Below are 23,062 nucleotides of genomic sequence, written 5' to 3'. Positions count from 1 at the left end.
AAAATTTTTCCCTGTTGCAAACCTCAGCGTCTCAGTGTTTTGGCTTGCAGCTCCTCGAGCAAAAGAGCCTGGTTCCTTAACAGCAGCAGTCAAGTTTTTAAGTTGTAGGTAAGTACAATGCCTTAAAGGATACAGAACAGGATGGAAGGAATCTGAATCAACTCTCAACCCCCAAATTTGCATCCACCCTCAAATTATAAACAGTCCTCCCCCCAACCCCCAACCCCCAAATCTGGATGCACCCTAGTAAAAGAAAGGAAAAGAAAAAAAAAGAACTGTAACAAAATAATAGTGAATATGTCTGGGCTATAAAATCATGGACTTTATACACACACGTAATTTTCTTGCTAAGGAAAAAAAATCACCGCGGTTAAAAAAAAACAACACTTTTTTAAAAAGGAAAGAGAAAGGAAATGAACAAATGAAACATTTTTCAAGTGAAGAAAAATTAATAAAGAAACCTCTTCTCTCACAAAGACGCCCCTGAGAGACAGTCTGTTGAACTCTTTCATCCTACCATTATTTGGACCACGTTCACCATGGGGTCAAGGACACCTAAGCCACCTGTGGAAAAGGGACAAAGTTGGGTTTACCCAGCCAGGTGTGGAGGAATCCCTGTCTCCCTGTCTTTCCCCGACTTCATTCGGGTTCCTGCTTCCATTAAAGGAAGAAAGAAAAAAAAGCCGTGTCCTTATGTCCTTTCGCTTTCGATACTGTTTCTCATAAACTCAACCCATAACGGAATGGCTTTTGATAATCGGCTGGCTTTTCAGCTTCTAAATAAGAGTCGGTTTCCAGAGGAGCCAGACGCAGGAGGAACCCCAGGGGCGAGCCGGAGCAGCTAACTTGACCCCGGCCGCAACCGCGCCACGTAAGTTTGCTGCTAAACTTTACCTTCCAAGCACATTTCCATTAAATAACAGCAATAAATCCCCCAGCGCAGGTTCCACACTGCAGGAGGGGAGGCCGCGGAGGCCAGCGTCGCGCGGAGCGTGTGCGCCCCGGTGGGCGTGCGCCCCGGTGGGCGCGTTGCTTGGGCAGCTCAGCGTCTCCTTTTGGATCCGGGGCGGCTGCCAGGCGTGTCGCCGGGATGCGCAGCTCCTCCTCGAGCATCTACGCAGGGCTGCAGCAAAAAGCCCTGCATGGGAGAGGGAGGAGTGCATGCTATATCTTCTGAGGAAGGGGGGCTGAAATACTTTTCAGAATTGAAGGCCCAAACCCCCGGCCCCTTGCAGGGGGGCTGAGTGCGGTCCCTTCCTCTAGCCCCTCCTCCCCTCCTCGGACACATCCTGACTGCGCCTCGCTGGGCACTGGAGAAACAGGGAAAAGATGGTACTTGACGTAGAGACAATTTAAATCCTAAACTGACCCTGCATTATTTTTGTCTTAACATTTGATTATCCGAATACTACAGAACTGTATTATACGGAATAATTCAATCTCACTCTCACTAAAAAAAACCGATTAATAACTGTTAAGGTCTAATCATGTTTGTTTATCATACATTGTTTTTCATGTGTGGCCCAAACATTAATCGCATCAGAATAATTTCTGGTACTTGCTGAAAATACAGGGATTGGGGTATGTTAACTATCACTTTAGATAATTCTCCTGAACAGTAACCTTTGGAAACTGTTGATTGCCTCTGCCATCTAGTAGCACTGTTCTTTTCCACTTTTTAGTTTTGAAGTTAAAAGCTTTTGGTTTTGGTACCTCAGTATACTTTGAATTAAAAAAGAATCTTTGTAGACTCATTGACTTACACAAAGCTTTATCAATATTCAATCTCAGAAATAAGCTCTACAATTTCTCTTGCTTATAGCTATTCAGCTTAAAAATAAAAGTTATTTTACCAGCAAAAGTGAGTTTATTCGGGAATAGCAGAGGAATTGCAACTTGGGACAAGCAAACTATAGAAAAAGCCATAGGCAAGTCCAACAAAGAAGAACATTATTTTATAGAGAAAAGGAAGGGGCTGGGAAGGTTGGTTTGTAAAAAGTCAGAGTTCAGGGTGATGACAGATTCTCATTGACTGAGTTGCCGGGTAGTCAATTCTTGTAGGAGATGTAATGTACACCTTTTCCTATAGGGGACTATCACTGATGACTCCTTCCGGTGGAAGATTTTCCCCCTGGGGTCTGTAATTGACAATTCTTCCTGTAACTGACCTCCAGGCAGTAGTTCTGCATGAGACCTCCCCCTTCTGGCCTGCTGACTCCATGTGAGTGAGGTTTCCTTGGGATGGGGATGGGTGGGGGCATAGCCCGAGCTTGTGGGATCTTAGTTCCCTGACCAGGGATGGAACCAGCGCCCTCCTCAGTGAGAGCTCGGAGTCTCAACCACTGGACCGCCAGAGAATTCCCCAGGTTACCCTTTATTAATTAACACATAACACAGTTGTAAAAGGTCATGTTTTACTCCCCATCTCTGCTCCCAATCCACTATAGAAAAAGAAAAGAAATTGTACAGAGGAAGGCTGTTAAATAAATTCATGTTTTTTCTAATAAAAAGATTTTAGATACAGTACCTTATATTTCTTGGCAATTTGCAGCTTACAGAATTCATTGACACTTTATAACGCAATGCCTAATTGCTGATTATTGAAATAGTACATGAATCCAGGAAAATTCTTTTTTCATAATTGATAGCCTATCTGTTACCAGCTATACAGTAATGAATCAGGCAAGAATTGTTGCTTTACCTATAAACTGATAAGAAAATGCAGGCTATAGAGGTAACTTCCTTTTTCAAGGTCTCAACAGACAATAAGTGACTTAAACCCTCCGGTTTGAACCCTGGCAGCCGGACTCCAGAACCTGTACTTGGACATCCCAGGGCAGCTCTGAGTTCCTCCAGCCTGTCTCTCCCTCCATCCATGTTATCACTTCTCAGCTGTTATCACTGGTCCTCCCCTACCTGCTCATCTTCCTCATGGGCTGTGTCCTCCCACTTGCTTGCAACCAGGGAGGGAAGTGTCACTGTTTCAGGCCAAAGTTAATCCTCCACTTTCATTCAGAAATTACCCTCTCTGTCTTCAGAGACACTTAATTTTAAAACAATACTTACATAGAACTTACTACGTACCAGCGTAATTTTAAGAGCATTGTAAGCACTATGAGATATTTAACCCTTCTAATGACCCTAATGACACACTGACTTTTACTTTTAGGGTTACCATTTTACAGAAGAGAAATCTGAGGCACAGAGAAATTAATCTTTCCATTCATCACACAGCTAGTAAAGTATGGGAGCATGTGGATGTTGCTTAGTATTGTCTGAGAAAATAAACGGACAGTTAAAACTCTCCGACTGCTGTCTGTCTCTTGAGATCATGAAACACCCAATCATTGTGATGAAATCATTTAAAGTAGAGCCTGGCCCAGATGTGAGACTGGAAAATATGTAGGCAGACCTTAAAACACCCTGGTTGCTTGCCTTTCTTCCCTGTCAGCTTAAATAATAAGAAATGTCCTGTAATTTCAGTTAATAAACTCATTCTTGCATGCACAACTTTGTTAGGTACCTTTAAGGTCTGTCCTGTTGTGTTTGAGGGCGAGCTGCATTCTTTGTGTCGCCTTTCCCTCACAGTAACTCCTCTTCCAGCCTGTTCCCACCGATTCAGTGCATCTATCCTCGTCAAGGTCACCAATCACATTCATTTTTCCTTTGTTGGCAAGTATTTCCCTGATTCAACTCTATGTGAATTCAACCCCCAACACTCTAAACGCCATTCCCTCTCATTTCCTTCTGATCATTTACCATCCTCTAATATACATACATGTATTTTGCTTTTCCACTTTCTATATTATCTGTCTTCTCCACTAGATTAGATCTCCATGAAGCAGGGATTTGTACCCATTTTGTTCACTGTTTGATACTGATCCCCTAAAACAATCTCCAGCACATGGTAGGTTCTCAATAAATGTTTGTGCAGTTAACGAGCGACCAAATCATTCTGGAACTCCAGAAATCGTCTCTGGTCACTCCTCATCTCCTTCATGTTCCATTCTGCCTCTGCGTACCCCCAAAATGTTAGTGTTCTCATGGCTCCATCATCAATGCTTTGTTCTCTCATTCTATTCACTGTATGCGTCACATGGATAAGGTTGCTTTAGGGTTCATGTAAGGACCAATAAGACGATGTACATAATGTATCTGTACAGACCTTGGCACACTAGGCTAAATACTTACCTTTTAGAAGCACACAAAACATAGGAAATTGATATATAAGTTCCAAATGCAGAAGCCTGATGTGCATCGAGAGATAACTTGTGGATCTTGTGTTTTACTGAGTCATTCCTCTGGGTTACAGCTTCCCATGGCGTCTGGATCCACCATAATGGACCCCATCCGTCTGGTGGAAAACCAGAACAATCAGCTGACAGTAAATCCAAAAGCACTGAAGATTCTTGACCAGATTTCTCAGCCTGTGGTGGTGGTGGCCATTGTAGGGCTGTATCGGACGGGAAAATCCTTCCTGATGAACCGCCTGGCAGGGCAGAACCACGGTGAGTGTCGTTTAGTGTTGTTCAAGACCATTTTCTTGGAAGCAGTGGTAACACAGGCTGTGGATCATCCTCCTCTAATGTCATGTTAAGAAAGAGCCTAACCCCTCCCACTGAAGAAAACTTCAGATTCTCACCACCAAATTTATAACTTCAAACCCATCTCCCCACAGTGTTCACTCTTTTGTCCAGTAATCAAGTGTCCCCAACCCCATGGAAACAGCCACCTCATTCGTTCTGATCCATTGCCATCTGCTCAGGGGCTCATCTTCAACAGTTATTCCCTTCCTTTCTCCTTCCTCACTTTGGCTTTAAACCAGAGTCATTCCAAGCAGCACACAAATATTGTTCAACATGTCTTATTTCTAAAAAGGGATGGAAGGAAGAACAGACAGTAAAATCCCTATATCCCATATCTCATGCATTCTTTTTGGCTTAATTTCACAGCAAAACTTTGATAAACGATACCCCTTCTCTTTGTCTAACTAGTCTTTTGTAATACGTGAGCTCTAAAACATATGGAAGAGTGCATAAAAATATATATACATATAATAAAGTTGATAAAAGCGATCATCTGTTCAATCACCGCCCAGATCAAAAAATAAAACATCACCAACACTCCAAAGCACAAATCACACCCTCTCACACCCTCCCTAGAGCTCACCAGTGTTTTGATTTTCATGGTGCATTCTTTCGCTCTTCCTATTTAAACATGGTTTTACAATCTATGTAAACATTTCTTAAAAATACCTTAATATTTATAGAGGGAACTTCATTCTGATATTCATTGGGATCTTGCTTCATATTCTCAATAAGAAGTTTATGAGGTTCATCTAGCTTGTCATATGTGTCTGCAATTATTTTCACTCGCTTGTACTTTGCAACTGACAGAGGATACCACAATTTATTCATCCATTTGTTGCTGATGAACAACAAGTGGTGTTCTCATGATTATTCTTCCATCTATATCCTGGTGCGCGTGTACACTAACTTCCTTATGTTACACCCAGAAGTGGAATTGCTGAATCAAGAAGTATTTATGTCTTCAGCCTTTCTAGATAATATCAAACCTTTTAAGCTTTTTAAACCTTTTAAGCTTTATCAAACATTTAAAGCCTTTTATGCTTTTTGTCAGTTTATATGCTTATTAGCAGTAATTTAGAATTATCCACATCCTTACAACATTTTGGTAAAAACACTTTTTAACTTTTGGTGATCTGGTGTCTGTGTAGTTGCATGTTATTTGCCTCACTACAGATAAGCACCTTATCACATATTTGCTATTTGCATTTCCTATTTCAAAAGGGTTTTTTTTTTCCTACCAAGTTGCCTGACTTGTTTCTTGTTGATTTTTAGGACAATCCGTCTATGTCCTGTTGGGCAGTTCTAAGAAGACCACACACCATTTCTTTCTTAATGCCTTCCGCTGTGGCCCGGCGGCTCAGCACAATGAGTGGGTAGAACCTCAGTCCACTAAACTCTAAGGATCCTTGGGAATATCTCATTGTCTCTCTCCCTCAAACTATCTCTGTCTCTGTATCTCTCTCTCCTCCATCTCTCTTTTTTCTTTCTTTCTCCCTCTCTCTTTTTTTGCTTTGCAATCTCTTATTGGCTTCAAACAAAACATTTTATGTTTGTCTTTCTTTGAGAGGAACTTGATCACCAATCAGGGAGGACACTTTTCCTTGACAGTCTAAATTAATAAATGGGTCATTTTTGGAGGGATTAAAGATTGGAGAACTCTAAGAAAAAGATACATACAAGGGGTTTCAACAACATTCTTGTTTTTCTACTTGAGATTACATCAGGTAACAAGGAGGTGATTTCCCTTACTGAGGAAATACCTAACCTAGTTTTGTTTTAAAACACCTGAATTGTGACTCACCACCCCAGTCATATTACAGGAAGAACAAAAACAAGCAAAGTTAGCACCCAAAGTCAGCTAGCAGAACCAAGTCACTACTCTTTCTCCTTGTGATGACTTCTTGCCTGTTCTTCACCTCACGTAACTTGCACTGATGAGCTCCAGTTACACCTTGCCTTTTCTACCTGGGAAAGTTCAGATTTTTCTGTATTAATCAGCAAGCAGTCAAATCCCATCACGATGTAGAAGAGTGCAGATCATCTCAGGTCTTATACCCTCTCTGAGCAGAACGCACAGGATGTGGCAGTTGAGGGGCCTGAGCCGTGCTGAACGATGCTCCCCTAGGTATTTCATCATATCCATTTCCATTCTCAGTTGAAGGGAGCATTGGCATATGGCATATGGTCAAAATCTTGGACTGTTGGACAAGATCCATTACCTGCAGCTTCCAAGGCATATACCTCATATCCTCTTCCCCTGTGGGCTCAAGCCTTTGGAAAGAAAAGCAAGCAGTTCTCACAGGTCTTTTCTGCTTTCCCTTCTATTATATCACCACGTGAGTCAGTGAACAAAGAATTCATCCTTTTTTGAAGACGAGAACAGAAATGAGGAAAATACAAGGAGGAAGTGGAGGAAAAGAAACTAAAAAAGCTGATCTATCAGTCCACATCCCGAAAGGACACAGATAATCCATTTAAAGGATAACTGAAGATGTTTAATGCAGGGACAATTACAAGGGCACCAGCAGGCCAGAGGGAACCAATGAAGGTACAGAGTAGCCAGAGAGTGGCAGGAACAATGGCCAGGTAGCCTTTATAACTCCTGTAGCGTGAAGAGGCAATGTGTAGATTCCAGAATGTGGCAGAGACCAGAGTTACCGGTTGGAGCTAAATGAAAGGACATGTGACCAAAGTAGAGGAACAGAGACACTGGGACACTGTGGCTCACCAGGGTGGAAGCCAGGGGAACAGGAGGCTGACTTCTGATCTCCTGCTGGTACCTCTCACTGGCAAAAGTCCATCAGAATGTTGGGGAGAAGGGAGCTCTTCAGTGGCAGATAAATACAGAAAGGTTAATAGAGCTAACATTATTTCTGGAATGTGACACAGTTTGAGCCATTAATATTAGGAGGTGAATAGGGGACACAAAGTGCTTCTTGAGAAGGTTCTGAATGTGTACAGAGGTTGGATTTTCTGTCCTTGTTGAAATGGAAGCACCTTCCTCTGAGACAGGCACTCACCTTCCGACAAGTTTACCCAAAGTAACTGCTGGGCAGCCTGGACTATCTGCTCTTACTGTGTGCTGCTTTCTCCTCTTTCTTTGCAGGCTTCCGTCTGGGCTCCACAGTGAGGTCTGAAACTAAGGGCATCTGGATGTGGTGTGTGCCCCACCCCTCCAAGGAGAGCCACACCCTGGTCCTTCTGGACACCGAGGGCCTGGGTGATGTGGAAAAGGTAAGGCGGGGAGTCCAGTAAGCTCTTGATACTCCACTGACGCCTCAATTTCCCACCTCAATTCAACTTTTATAACATGTTCCTATAAACTGCAAATCCAATTAAGAATAATGAGGCTAAAATCTCTTACCTTGAATTTATTCTTTAATAAGATCAATACTTTCGTTATTGGGGATAGATCGCCTTATTTTTAACAGTGGGGTGAAAGATACAAGTTAACAAATATTTATTGGGCATCTGAATTCCAGGGCTTTTCTATCACAGTGAGTGAGGTATGGGCCCAGAGCTGAGTTGGGAAGGTAAGAAATATGCAGTCTTATCAGTACAGGGAGCCATGGACAAAAAAAGTGAGACCTTAGCCCAGCTGTTCAGGTTCAGGAAAACATCCTGGTAGAAGCTATAATCCATGGAGTCCACTGGCTCTACAGGTTAAGGTATATGGGGTTAGAGGTAGGAATCATGAAAATATCTTTTCAGTGAATAAACTATTTTTAAATTCTCCAGAAAAGCTTCCACTATACCAGGAACATTTTATTCTGAGTTTCGGGGCTCTGAAGATGAATCCTTCAATGAATTCTATAAAAACATGAGCTAGACCCACCATAAAAATGTAAATGGGATAATAGTAGGTATTTTGTCTTCACAGTGTCACTTGCAATCAGTCTTTTCTCCTTATTTATATTAATCTGCGTCTAAATCAAAGTAGTAGCAGTGAATCTTTGGCTTTCATCACTGCAGGCAAGGGTTGGGGCATGCATCAAGAAATTGTGAATTTTAAAATCCAGATTTAAAATATTCAATAATCACCTCAGTGTCAGCCCAAGATGGTCTACTGATTCCTACTAGATTTTAGTTTGTATAGTCTTCTTCTTGTTATCTAACTGCATTTGTCAGGGAACTAAAGCACGCCAAATTGCAAACTGATAGAGCGGAACTACTTGCTGTCCTTACTACATGTAGTGTATTTCGGTAGCATATATAATCTATTCCAAAGTCACTCATGACTTGTCCTGAATCACATTTTCAGCCTCGTCATCTATTACCACATGGGTAACCACTACTTCAGTCAAATAAAGTAACCTTATAATACCTCTATATGACCACACTTTCTGGCAGCTGTGATCGGCTTCGGTGGGTCCTTCTACCTGCGTGATCCCTATAGCTCCACACATCCACATTCTGTCAAATCTTTAAAGCCCAGCTATTTTCGTCTTAATACCATCGTATCACTGTCAGACATACTCACTTCTTGCTCTGAATGCACAGAGTACTTTTTCTGTTTTTTTTGGAATTGCCCCTTTGTCTTTTACATTATAATACTTGGTTCCATGCCTGGCGGTTTATCATCTGGAATGTATTTAAATGTTCCCAGGTATATCTGCCCCATCCATCTCTCTAGGGCAGGGACTCTCATATGAAACTCTATATCCACACAAGCAGATGCAGTATCTGCTGTTTTCTAAATGCACAAAGAATAGATGATGAATTTAGTTGAATAGCACTAGTCCCTAATATACCCATGATCAAGAAAAAAAGTGCAAAGGAATCATGGCCCACTTATTACTGCATAACTTCTGTGTTCCAGGCACTGTATTAAACAGTTGACACATTTCACGTTGCTCCCTTCTGTTAACAGCTAACGAAACCGAGGCCCTGAGAGGTGTCAGTGTCAACACCAGAAAGATTTGCGTTTAGCACTGTCTTGAAAATTTATGTTATTTGCCTTACTATTGAGTTACAGGACAGCTGTTATAGTAAATGAACAACTGAATGAGAGAATGAGGAGGGGTGTCCTCAGTCCCCTGATGCAATGTACTTTCTAGGGTGACTCCAAGAGTGACTCGTGGATCTTTGCCCTGGCCGTGCTTCTGAGCAGCGTCCTTGTCTACAACAGCATGAACACCATCAACCACCAGGCCCTGGAGCAGCTGCAGTATCCTTCCAGGAACTGAAGCACCATGTTTCATTGAGTTTATGGGAATAGCAACTGACACTGTTTCTTCTTTCCCATGGCTCCTTTCTCATGGCTGATGAGAAGGGAAAATGGAGCAAAAGGGAAAGTTGATAAAACTTGTTTGGGGTTGACATCTGGAAATTGTGTTGGAGGGCACTTCTCGTTCCTTAGCTAAGATCTCAGCTACGTGACTGAACTAACAGAGCTAATCAGGATAACATCTTCTGCCAGCTCTGATGAAGTACAGAACTCAGCCGAGTTTGTGAGTTTCTTTCCAGACTTTGTTTGGGCTGTACGGGATTTCATGCTGGAGCTGGAGTTAGATGGATACCCCATCACTGAAGATGAGTACTTGGAGAATGCCTTGAAGTTGATTCCAGGTATCAGAGTAGGGCCAGGGTGGGGGAAGGTTCAGTAGGAGACGGGATCAACAGAGCTCTGACATTCAGCACTTGGTGTCACTCTTGATTTGGGGTTGGATTGAAGCCATGCTAATGGTGCTTGGTGAATGACTGGTGGGTGTGGCTTCAGTCACTATTGTTACTGGGAAAACCCCAGTGACCAGAGCTTAAGCTCACAGAGGACATTTATAATCCAATATTAGACCAAATGATTTTAGAAAAATGGACACCATGGGAAAAAAAGGCTCACATACTTATATTACATATTAAGTCTAAGTGCTTCTCCTTTCCTATTTGAGAAATATAATCCATCAAATTGGAAACACAGAATCACAAGATAAACAAAAGAACTAATTTTTGAAATACCTTTAACACAGTGTATCTTACCAGCATACGTGGCTACATCCTTCATATTGATAGATAGGCTATTTATACAATAAAGAGTTCAGAAAAAAAAGCATTGCCATGACCTTCCAGTAAGACTGTCAGACCCATAATATGTTCTTCCTCATAGTATCACACTCTTCATTCTAGAACCTAACCCGGTATATGTCATGTTAATATAACAAATTAGTTACTCAGATTATTTTAGCAGAGAGGATAATGGGGGGTACCTAGAAGCAATATTCATTTTTAAATTTAATCATTTATTCTTTGTTTCAAGAAATATTTGTTGAACTACTGATATATGCCCAGAATCCCTTTGTATGAAAGCCACGTCCAATGTAAAATGACGCAGAGGATGGATGAGGTCTCCTAGTTTCATTTAGGCTAACCTTACCGTGAGATGGTGTATGCCAAAGTAATCTCCAAACATATTTATAGTATGTGTACGTTTTTACTCTGATATATAAATCTTCTCTTTACTGTCCTGAGTATCATTTTTCTTCCACGGGTTATTTTCTCAGCAATATCATACAGATCTTTATGTCTACCATTACATTACTGACATTACATTACATTACATGCCATTTCTGACATGGGGACTATAATGTCAGAAAAATATTTATGACAATTTCTTGGATTAGTCTATCATTCAAGAAACATCTAATAAATAGTTGATCCACCGCACGCCACAGAAGGGTAAGGAAAATAATCAGTCGTTTCTTCACTTGGAATGGATTCCTCCCCTTCCTCCTCAGAAGTACTTCCTTCACTCTTAGCTCTGTACAAAAATAAAGCGGGAGGCGGGGGACTTTCCATGTCCTGAATAGATTAGCATAAGGTTGATTTGCGTGATTCAATAATAGGAGATACACAGGCACAGTAGTTACAGTGATGCAAAGATCCACAGAAATGAAAGTCCTCAGCCCCCTCACCTGAAAGCTGTTCCTTCAGTGATTGCTCTCTTTCCACTCCTGCAGGCAAGAATCCCCAAATCCAAAATTCCAACATGCCCAGAGAATGTATCAGGAAGTTTTTTCCAAAAAGAAAGTGCTTTGTCTTTGACCGGCCTACAAGTGACAAAACATTATTACTCCATATTGAGGAAGTGCCAGATAACCAACTGGATGAGAATTTCCAGAAGCAATCAAACCATTTCTGCTCATATATCTTTACCCATGCAAAACCCAAGACCCTAAGAGAAAGAATCACTGTCACAGGGGCGGGTGAGTCTCCTTTGCTACAGCATGTCTCTCTGTGGTTCAGTGTGTGTGATGAAGTTGTGATTGCACTCTGGGTTTGTCAGCAATTGTGATTTCTTCTCTGTGTAACTTGGAAAGATGTATGTTCATGCAACACATGTAAATGCATGTTTCTTCATTAAAAGAGGCCTATGTAAGGCTACCAAATCTCATGAAAGTATTACACTAATGATGTAAAATTTAAAGATTGAAATCTTCATGGTGATGAGGTGTCTGACGGGATAAGTGTTTCGAGTGAGGATATGCAAGATATTTTGTGAATTTACATGAATCGGAAAATGAATAGTAGTCCATGAATCCATGTAAGCTCATTGAGAGTCTGAGAAACAAGTGTAAATACAATCTTATGTACAGGGCTGGCTTCACGGACATGAAACCTGGACAGTCACAGTGTAATGTGCTGAGATGGGCCCTGCTTGGTTTAATGTTTGTGTCACTGCCCTGAAATTCTTGATGACATTTTCATTTACAAATAGTGCCCACAAGTAATGTAATTTACTTACAGGTTTATTTTATAAAAATGGGAAAAGTGTTCTGGGAGACCCTTGAGCATATCGTTTGAAATCATCTGGCTAATACTGTAATGGGATGAATTTGAGAACCATAAAAGGTAGAGTGAATAGGAGACACAGTAATGTTATTATAAAGAAGTGGATTCATAGAACAAAAAGGAGGAGGCTACAAGAATGAAGAAAATGAGGAGAAGAATAGATAGAAGAAAAGAAAACTTCAAATTCAATAAAATTTTAGTGATTTTTAGAATGCTAATCTCTAATGCTATTAAAACAGGTGAGAATTCTCTCTCCATTTCATAAATATCATGTCTCAAACAGGGTTGGGGACTCTGGTGGTGGCCTACATAGATGCCATCAACAGTGGAGGAGTTCCTTGTTTGGAGAACGCAGTGATAACTCTGGCCGAGTGTGAGAACTCAGCGGCCGTGCAGAAGGCAGCCGACCACTACAGTGAGCAGATGGCCCAGCGACTGAGGCTCCCCACGGACACGCTCCAGGAGCTTCTGGAGGTGCACGCAGCCTGTGAGACGGAAGCCATTGCAATCTTCTTGGGGCGCTCCTTCAAGGATGACAAGCAGACATTCCAGAAGAAGCTGGTGGTAATGCGCTCTGGAATATATCCTTCCTGATTCCTTTCTTCTGGAATGATACCTAGACTCCCCCCTTTGACACCATGGTTCATGTGCTTCTCATCATATAAGGAGTTTAGATTCTAGTGAGTGATAGGGCTCTACAGGCTACAGTCCATCTCTTTTCTAAAAGTTGGGCTTTTAGTTTCTGTTGTGGCAAAACAAATTACACTGTACTTAGCAGCTTGAAACAACACACATCTATTAGCTTATAGTTCTTCAGGTCAGATACCAGCCCAGGGTCTATGGGTGTTCTGCTCCGTGTACCATAGCTGAAAACAAGGTTCAAGTGGGCTTGGTACTCACATGGACGCTCTGGGGAACCCCCCTCCATCTTCAACCCAGCAGTGGTGCACGGTTTCCTTCTTTTGTTTCTAATCTCTCCGACTACCTCTTCTGCCACCAACTGGAGAAAACATCTTTTAAGGGGCTTGTGATTAGGTAAGGCCCACCTAGGTAATCTCCATTTCTTAAAGTCAACCTGTTCCATGTAATGTAGTCTAAACACAGAATAATTGTTCATCATCTTCAGAAGTCTAGGAACTCTGCGGAGTGTGGACACCAGCAGAGAGAACTCTTGGAGATCATAATTCTGCTTACCATTGGCACCTTCACTGAAAGTTTGACTTTCAGTCTCCCTTGACCATCCTATAATTTACAAAGATCTCTTAGTACATACAGAGTAAAACCAGCTCAATTGTAATTTAGAAGTACAAGCAAAAAAATTTCTGTTGCTATAATTTCACACACTCAAATCCTCAATGAAACAAGAATTCAAAAAGAGTTCAAAACTCTGTTCAGTGTATATTTAATTCATTAGTAGGAAGTTGATTTGCTATGTACATATTTTTATCCATAGCACCCAAGTTTGAAGAGGAAACCCTACTTCCATTCATAATTGTACTTTCATTATTTCATTGTTGATGGATGGATCACTATTAGTGCTACTACTGTTAGAAGTAGTAGTTTGCCTCTGCCAACCGCATCATTGCACACATGTTGAGACCGAGCCCAGGGGATTTAAGGGACTTCATACAAATCACACAAAGAGTTCGTCAGAACTGGAACTAAAACCAGACTCCTGACTCCACATCTGTTATTCTGTGTCTCATGTACCTGATGCTGTCAGACTACTTCTTCCAAGAGGATCACAGTTGGACCTTCCCTCTAACAGCTTCTTTCTATTGGATTTCCCCATATTTCCCTGACAGGACATCATGGAGAAAAAGAAGGACGTTTTCATGATCCAAAATGAAGAGGCCTCTGTCAAACATTGTCAGGCTGAGCTTAAGAAGCTTTCAGAATCCTTGATGACAAGTATTTCAGGAGGAACTTTCTTTGTCCCTGGAGGACACAGTCTCTACTTAGAAGCAAGGAGCAAGTTTGAACAGGACTATAAACTGGTTCCCAGGAAAGGAGTTAAGGTGAGGGGTAATGGGAGTGGGAAAGAACAGAAGATTGGAGTCAGAGGGTCTTTTTGGTTCATTTGGTTGCCAGGTCCTGCTTTGTGCAGAGGCTGCTGGTCACAAGGAGGCTGACTGTGGAACCCCGGGGGGCTCTGGGTCTAGTGCTGCATTTCTGGTGAGCAGAGTAAGTGTCCAGGAGACCCCAGGACTGTTGCCTGCGCACTGGTGGGTGAGGCCAGGTCCTAGGGCTAGCGCCAGCTTTCTGGAGGACAGAGCCAGATCCTGGAGTCCGGTTGCAGGGCCCAGGAGTCCCAGAGCATGTGTTGGATCACAGTTGGGTACAGCCAGTTGGGCTGGTGGATCTGGGGTGTCTTGAAGCTTCTGTTGGCCTCATGTTGGTCCAGGCCTGAGCCCAGCTGGTCCCAAGGCAGGATATAGCCTGCTAGTGGGTGGGCTGGCCCTGCAGACTGAAACTGAGGTTTTTTTGCAACTGGTATCTTCCTCCTGGTGTGTAGAGCTGGGTCCCAGGGTTTCTGGCTAAAGGGCCCTGGGGGTTTCAGGTCTAGTGCCTGTGGCCTGGTGAGTGGGACCAGGTCCCTGGCCCTCTGGTGGGCAAGGCCATGTCCAGAGGCGACGGTGGGCTCAGGAGGTCTGCTGGTGGGTGCGGCTCTGTCCATGCCCAGTTAGTTGCTTAGCCTGAAGCATCCCAGCACTGGCGCCTGCAGACCACTGGACCAGAGCAGGGCTGGGTCTTGGGGCTAATAAGCTAGGGGAAATATTCCAAAATGGCGAATGCCAGCACCAATGTCCATGTGGTAGAAGGAGCTCCCAAAAATGGCTGCTGCCAGTGTCTATGTCTCTGGGGTGAGCGGCAGTTGCCTTCTGCCTCTCTAGGAGACTCTCCAGGGTCAGCAGGTAGGTCTGACGCAAGCTCCTATCAAATTACTGCTTCTTCTCTGGGTCCCGGAACATGTGAGATTTAGAGTGCACCCTCTGAGGGTTAAGACTTTATTTCCCACAGCCCTCTGGGACGCCTGAAAGTTAGCCCCATTGGCTTTCAGAGCCAAAGGCTCTGGAGGATTGTCTTCCTGGTGCTGGATCCCTGGCTGCGGCGCCCAGCGTGGAGCTCGGACCTCTCACTTCTCTGGGAGAACCTCTGAGGTTGTAATCTTTCTCTTGATTGTGAACAACCCACCCGGGGGTATGGAATTTGATGATATTGAGACTCCACCTCTCCTACCCATCTCACTGTGGTTCCTTCTTTATATCTTCAGTTTTAGGAGATCTTTTCTGATAGGTTCTGTCTTTTTCACCAATGGTTGTTCTGCAGATAGTTGTGACTTCAGTGTGCCTGTGAGGGGAGGAGAGCTCAGGATCTTTCTGCTCTACCATATTGCCAAGATAATCAATTTAGTTCCCCCCCAAAAATGAATTAGGTACTGCTGTCATCCTCACTATAAAACTGAGAAATATGAGGTGTGGAAGATTTACTAAGTTGCCTAAGATCACACAGTCATCAAGTGGTAGGGCTGATAGGGCAAATGTAAGGTCTTGGCAGTCATTCAAAACTCAGAATAAAGCTTAGGAAAGCTTCCTGGAAGAGGCGATAGAAGCTACAAGTTGAAGTATCCATAAATGAAATCGTAATAAAGAAAGAGTAGATGAGCATTAGGCGGAAGAAAAACAATGTGCAGATATAGGAGTTGCACACAATGGAGGGTGGGTGTTTGTAGAATTGCACATAATTCTGGCGTCTGTAACCATTTTGGGATCCTACAAAGGATGGAGAAGTTAAAGGGTCCAATCTGTAGGTTTACTGAACAATAATTTCCTCAGCAAGACACTACATCTTTTGCCGCCTGACAAGTCTTTGCTCCTTGTTGTGTCCTCAGGCAAATGAGGTCCTCCAGAGCTTCCTGCAGTCCCAGGCAGGAGTAGAGGAAGCCATCCTGCAGGCAGACAAAGCCTTCACTGATGTGGACAAGGCCTTGGCAGGTACAGAGGAGGGCTGAGCTCACAAAGGGAAAGGTGGCTCTTGTGCTTCCCTTTGGCAGGTGTGGAAACAAACACTTCCTCACACGGGAGCTTCCTCTCCTTCTGTGGAGCCTCTCTGCTACATCTGGAAATAACCAGGGGAGCTTGGGTTGCATGTACATCCAATCAGTGCCTTTGCATCACACGCTAAAGCATGCTTTCTGATGTGATAGTAGGAATATTCAGATTTCTTCCCACCATTTTAAAGTCATTTTATCTCTGAGCTAAGGAGGTGACAGCTCAGCATAACTGTTATATTCTTCCCTCTTTAAAACTCTTGTGAAACAGTTGAGTGTGCCAAGAAGCATGCAGCTGAGAGGGAACAGCAGCTGCTAAGAGAGAAACAGAATGAAGAGGAGAAAAAAATGGCGGCACAAGAGAGAAGCTTCGAGGAAAACATGACCCAACTGGAAGAGAAGATGAATAGGGAAAGAGAAAACCTTCTAGGAGAGCAGGAAACAATGCTGAACCACAAGCAGAAGGTAAGTCTGGATGGGCCTGGGCAGGGCCTGATGGACAAAATGCTAGCCTCTCAGGAATAAAAGAACAGAAATTTGACCTTAAGTCAGATCCCAGAGGGAATTCCAAAGACACATGATTCTCTGTAACATCAAAGAGATGTGGATCGCGCTGAAGACTTACCTCTGTAAGACTCAGCACCTTCTGTAGTGTTAGGGTTTGGAGCATACAAATAACATGACCCAGGCTCCTGGACTGCTGTTTGTGGTGATTATAGGCTCGCATTTGCCCCCAAGTGAATAGCACCTCAGTCCTAGAGTCCTTAGAAATTTTGGTACAACCATCAGAGACCTGGAATAGTTCCATCTGCTCTTGAAAGTATCAGATTGTGCCTGGTATGAAATACTGGATTCTGAAAGCTCTAAAATTTGCTGCATTCATTTCCAGGTCTGCCTGATTCATTTTAAATACCTAGAGTAAATGCGTTCTTTGTCTCAACCTGGAGTTTGATAGACAGTGTCCTAAAGAGAGTCAGCAATGCCATTTTTGTGACATATGTGTGGTCATCCTACCTCAATGAAACTGACAAATATTTAGAATTCACCTACATTCCCTCCCAAAGTGCATTATTAGGGCTGGAACACAGTCCTGGGGTAGTTTTCAGGTCTGACCTAGGCCCATCTTTTCTGTGCCCAGGGAGATGGTGTTGAGGGAACTTGGGAAGCTCTAAACCCTGGATGCTCTCACTACCCAGGTCCAAACATTTGCAAATATTAGACAAATGTCAAAAAGCATCTAAGGTATTATAGAAATAGACACACGTACTTATCTGCTGTAGTTGTTTGATACAAAATCTTGATTTGGGCTATTTTCAAAAGGGATTCTCCTTTTTACAGATGCAAGAAGAACTACTTACAGAAGGATTTAAAAAGCAAGCTGAAGAGTTAAATAAAGAGATAAAAAAACTAAAGGAAGCCATTGAAATAACTAAAAATATTAAGTCCATAAATGTTTCAGAGGTCCTTGATGTGGCTAGCATGGCATTAGTTGCAGTACTACCTGGGAATCGTAAATTTTTTGGTCTGGGAGTGAAATTTCTCAGTTATGCTATGAAAAGGACTGAGAATCCCTATTAAGTATATCTTGAAAGGCTTCTTATGTTTTAATAGTGTAACACTGTAGTTCATTTTTAAAATATGTTGTCATGACAGTTTTGTTGAAGAGGAGTTTAAAAATAAAAACTGATTACCAGAGAATTACCAAAGTGATTACCAGGGCCTGAAATGCAAAAAGAACAAACAATTTTGAGAATTAGTTAAGTTAAAGAAATGGAAAACAAGTTGGAGGATAATGATTAATTATAGAAAAGTGTTAAGAAGAGCAAAAAACCAAATGGTAAGAGGAAGAACAGTCGCAATCTATGATACAGTCATGGAGATCAATTCATTAAGTTATAAGGAGCCCTTATAAATCAGTGAGGAAAGAGCAACAAACAAAATATTTTAAATGTGCGAAAATATACCAAGAGAATAAATGTGTTCAACTTTACTGATGATAAATGATGTACAAGGTAAAATTAGGAGGTACCTGTGTCACCTCTCAGATGGGCCAGGAAGTACAGTTTGGACAGGGCACCAGCTAGCAAGAGTTCCAGGAAGTTGGCAGTCTCTGATATTTGCTAGGGAGAGTGCAAACTGATGCAAATATATACCAAAAATTTAAATGCAAATACTGCTGATACAGAAGTCCACATTTAGGAATTTATCTTATAGATTTATTTACCCAAGTTGAAAATGGCTTGTGTAGTAGTATATTTGTTGAAGGATTGTTGTAATTCCAGAAGACTGGAAACAACTTTCAAGTCTCTCTGTCACATACTTGTGAAGTAAATCCTGAGACACACTTACAAAGGAATACTCTACAGTCACTGAAATGGAAAGGGAAACTCTTATTTGTGCTAACATGAGAAAATCTCAAGGTGCAGAAAGTGTGTATAGTTGTATTACCAATTTAAAAAAATAATGAGGGGGCTTCCCTGGTGGCGCAGTGGTTGAGAGTCCATCTGCCGATGCAGGGGACATGGGTTCGTGCCCCAGTCCGAGAAGATCCCACATGCCGCGGAGCGGCTGGGCCCGTGAGCCATGGCCGCTGAGCCTGCGCATCTGGAGCCTGTGCTCCGCAACGGGAGAAGCCACAACAGTGAGAGGCCCGCGTACCAAAAAATAAAAATAAATAATAATAATAATAATGAGTATATGCATATATTATCATCTATCTTTGGAAAATACAAAAGAAATTGGTATCCATGAACATAACAGGAATGGACCTGCATATTTGAGGTAAGACATGAGAGGATAACTAACTTTGCATGACACATTCTTCTGTGCCTTTTATATTTTCTACGAATTCTTGCTTATTGAAACATAAATAAATACAGTTATTAAAATCAGAAATAATAATACATGGAATGCAAAAGTGCCCATGACAGGATGAAAGTTTTTTTTTTTTACATTTATTTTATTATTTATTTATTTTGCCTGCACCAGGTCTTAGTTGCAGCATGCAGGGTATTTATTTATTTATTTATTTTTGGCTGCATTGGGTCTTCGTTGCTGCGTGCGAGCTTTCTCTAGTTGTGGTGAGTGGGGACTACTTAGTTGCGGTGTGTGTGCTTCTCATTGCGGTGGCTGCTCTTGTTGCGGAGCATGGGCTCTAGGTGCACGGGCTTTGGTAGTTGTGGCACATGGGCTCAGTAGTTGTGGCTCCAAGGCTTTAGAGCGCAGGCTCAGTAGTTGTGGCACACGGGCTTAGTTGCTCCTCAGCATGTGGGATCTTCCCAGACCAGGGCTCGAACCAGCGTCCCCTGCATTGGCAGGTGGATTCTTAAGCATTGTGCCACCAGGGAAGTCCCAGAATGAAAGTATTAAACACTACTAGAAATAACATGCCAGCTCAACAGGAAAAATCTACTTATTACAGCCAGAAACAAAAAGTATAAGATGTGCATCCTAATTTTCTTGTCATTTGGGGCTCTTGGTAAGGCCTGGAAATTCTAGTCCCTAATTTATTTACAGATAAAACGTCCCCTGGGATGTTGGCTAAAATGTTCTCTAAATACTCAGGTTTATAAAGATGGTGATTTCAAAGGAAATTTTCTCTTCAAGTTCAATGCAGCAATTTAGGAATTCTTCCCAGCTGTCTAATGCTTGACGCTTGTACTTAGAATAAGCTGCTTATAATTCCACGATTCGACAAATTCTCTTGATTCAGGGATATTGCACACAGGACACAGACTTCACTAGACACCCTGGCTTCCTCCCCCTGTGCCCCTTATTTGCTAACATCTGTTATTCCTTACGGTCTCTGATTTCCTGAGACTGGGTGTGGTGTCCCTCCTCTGTGCTGCCATTGTACCATGTTTCCCTCCGACCACAGGACTTGTTATATAGTTGTGAAACTGAAATGACCTATTTACATTTTGTCTCCCCTACCGAGTCATGATCTCATCTACTTGATGATCCTCACTGTATATTTAGCTCCCACCACAAAGCCCACCACATAAGCCCCAGGTGTTCAAACAATGCACGTGAATAAATACATGAGCTTCCACCCATCAGGGCCCCAAATTGCCATTTCCTTACTCTATTAACTGCTGCCTAGGGTTCTCAAGATGAAGTACACAGTTTTAGGAACTAGTACTGAAAGGAATCGGGAAGAAAGCACATGCATGCCTGTCTGAACCTGCTGCTCTTCTCCTTGAGAGAGGGACACTCCATGTGCTCTGAGTTACTTAAACTTTTCTCCCAGGAAACTTAGCCAGCAATGAAGCCACCACCTTTGGCTCGCAGAACAATGATATTGTTTAAAATAGTAAAGAAAGAGCCAGTAATTGGCAAAGCTCTCATTGTCACCATAATTGTCACCCGTTCAAGGAGCTTCCGTTGAAAGAAAGCTAAGCTTTTGGTACGAGGATCAATTTTTCACTGAACATGACACCCACAGGCTGACAGACTGTGGAATCTATAGGATGGCTCTGCTTTCTTAAGGGTTGTGAGTTATGCTCAGTTGCCATTTCTCTGGAATAAGTCCTGCAGCTGGTCCAGTCCCCAAAGGCCCTCTGGTGTCACCTTTGAGGTGGAGGAATGCCCTGAACACCGAATGTCTGGATGGTCTGGAAAAGGGGGTGAAGGGGCAGTAATGAGTTCTGCTTCCCCATCAAATCTCCCCAACACACATGACAAGCAATGTAAATAAGAAACATGCACACAAGTCGGTGCCATGAAGTGATCATGGTTTAGAGAAAGGAAGGGATCAGGAGTGAGGGAAAGGACAATTATAGCAGAATGAAAGGAATCTTCACTACCTTGATGTTCAGTCATAAGTGGGCATCTGTTGGAATAAAGTTATATACATCTCAAGACAAGGCTTCAGGTGAAAGGCGTCTTCCATACTTGATAATTAATAAATAATTGTTAAATTACTGAAGAAATCAAAGATCTGTACAAGTACTTGTTCAACAATTTTGTAGGAAGGCAGCATCACAACCATTCTTTCACACAGTATTTTGGAGCAGGAAGAAGTGAGCTACTCTGGACATTTCTACTTTCCTTTCCCCTTCTCCTCAAATTTGTGCATAGCCTGTCTCACAAGTGCTCTCTCACCTGTTAGCTGGGTATTGTACAGTCCTCACAGAATGTATTTATTAAGGAGATTCTTCAGTGTTACAGATGGGTTACAGGAACTCATTAGAAATGCAAAAAAAAAAAGAGGCTTCTCTTCAAGAATACAGGAAGTAGCTTCTTAAGGAAGCAAGGCTGACAAGACAGTGTCAGGTGGTCTCCTTTGGTCTCTTCAGGCTTAGGTTAAATTCTGCTCATTGTGTACATTGAGTGTAACACAGACAAGAACATTTAAACAACCAGTGTGCAGCCTGGGGAAGTCCTTCTGTATGAAGCAAAGGCACAGTCCATGGTGGATGCCGCGAGCAGCTGTGGCAGGTCCTCTGAGCTTGAAGTTCTGTCAGGGTTTGGGTCCTCTCTGGAGTGCGGAGAAGCAGGGCAACAGGAGCGAACGCAGGAACATGCACACTTGGCAGGAGCCACTGCCCCTGCCCTACCTTACGTCCTGTTCATACAAGGGGGTTGAGACCTGTTCAATTCTCTATTTTAAGCCACACTGACTTCATTATTATTATTGACTGTTATGCCAGCTAGCAAACTCTTTTTGTTAATTCAGAAAAGAAGACATCGTGTACAAAAATCACCTTATCTTAAGACGTTTTATTCTAGATTTGGTAAATTCACATTCTATAAACCACCCTATGGGTATAAATTGGAGTCAGCATGTAAAACTACGCAGCACACCTATATTCCTGAACTATTTTAATGTGAATTACCACATGGAAAAAAGTAATTATTTCCAGTTCCAAGCTGCTATTGTCTTGAATCTTTGTCTCCTACTTGGTCACTAGAATAAAACACCTTTATTGTACCCTCCAACTTCATCAATTGCCTCTGGTTTCCCTGATTTCTGTCCAAATCAAGAGGACTAGTAAAATCTCTCATTGTGGTCACATTTCCTATGTAACCTACCTGATTAAGATAATTCATCTGTGTACATTGAGCACTATATATGGCCAATTTTGAACAGTGTTGTTGCTTCATAAATACTCATCTAATAAATGAATGAAAGGTGGATTTCAATACCAAACACCTAGCAGAAATTTTTTCTTGAAACAAAAGATTTTTGTTTTTCAAAAGATAAATAATTTACTGCTGTGTATGTGTTCTATGACTATAAAGCAATTCAAAATCATTTTAAAACTTCACTAGTCACAGAAAGAATAAAAATAGTAAACTAAAATCCCAGCCATGAGCTAGAAATGCTGTTACTACTGAAACATGTAATGATCAAGGATTTTTTATTAGTTTATAATTTTTTTCATAAATAGAATAATTTTGTACCTATTATGAATGGAATTATTCACAACCAACATGCCTGAATGTATCTATAGACAATAACTTTGGTCATATGGAAAGGTATGGGCACTGTAGGCAGGAAATTCATTCTTGTGTATTATTGGTGAATTAAAAGTCTTAATAAAAAAATCCTCTCCATAACAATATAAATAGAAGGAAATTTGTTATATTATTGAATAAGCAGTACCTAGTACATGCATATAGGTAGATTGAAATG

The 23,062-nt window shown here is 42.0% G+C and overlaps 1 protein-coding gene across 1 annotated transcript; it reads left to right on the top strand.

Annotated features, from left to right (window-relative positions):
• The first annotated feature begins 4,312 nt into the window (after positions 1–4,312).
• On the top strand, positions 4,313–18,003 carry LOC136131374 (guanylate-binding protein 7-like). Its single transcript, XM_065888185.1, has 10 exons — positions 4,313–4,508; positions 7,696–7,823; positions 9,647–9,756; positions 9,961–10,157; positions 11,543–11,788; positions 12,658–12,938; positions 14,180–14,392; positions 16,267–16,369; positions 16,697–16,890; positions 17,764–18,003. Exons 1-10 carry the CDS (start codon positions 4,319–4,321, stop codon positions 18,001–18,003), a joined length of 1,902 nt encoding a protein of 633 aa, XP_065744257.1. The 5' UTR covers positions 4,313–4,318.
• The last annotated feature ends 5,059 nt before the right edge of the window (positions 18,004–23,062 follow it).

The sequence above is a fragment of the Phocoena phocoena genome, chromosome 1 (assembly GCF_963924675.1).
Source record: "Phocoena phocoena chromosome 1, mPhoPho1.1, whole genome shotgun sequence".
NCBI classification, from domain to species: Eukaryota; Metazoa; Chordata; class Mammalia; order Artiodactyla; family Phocoenidae; genus Phocoena; species Phocoena phocoena.
This window is presented reverse-complemented; position numbering and strand designations above follow the sequence as displayed.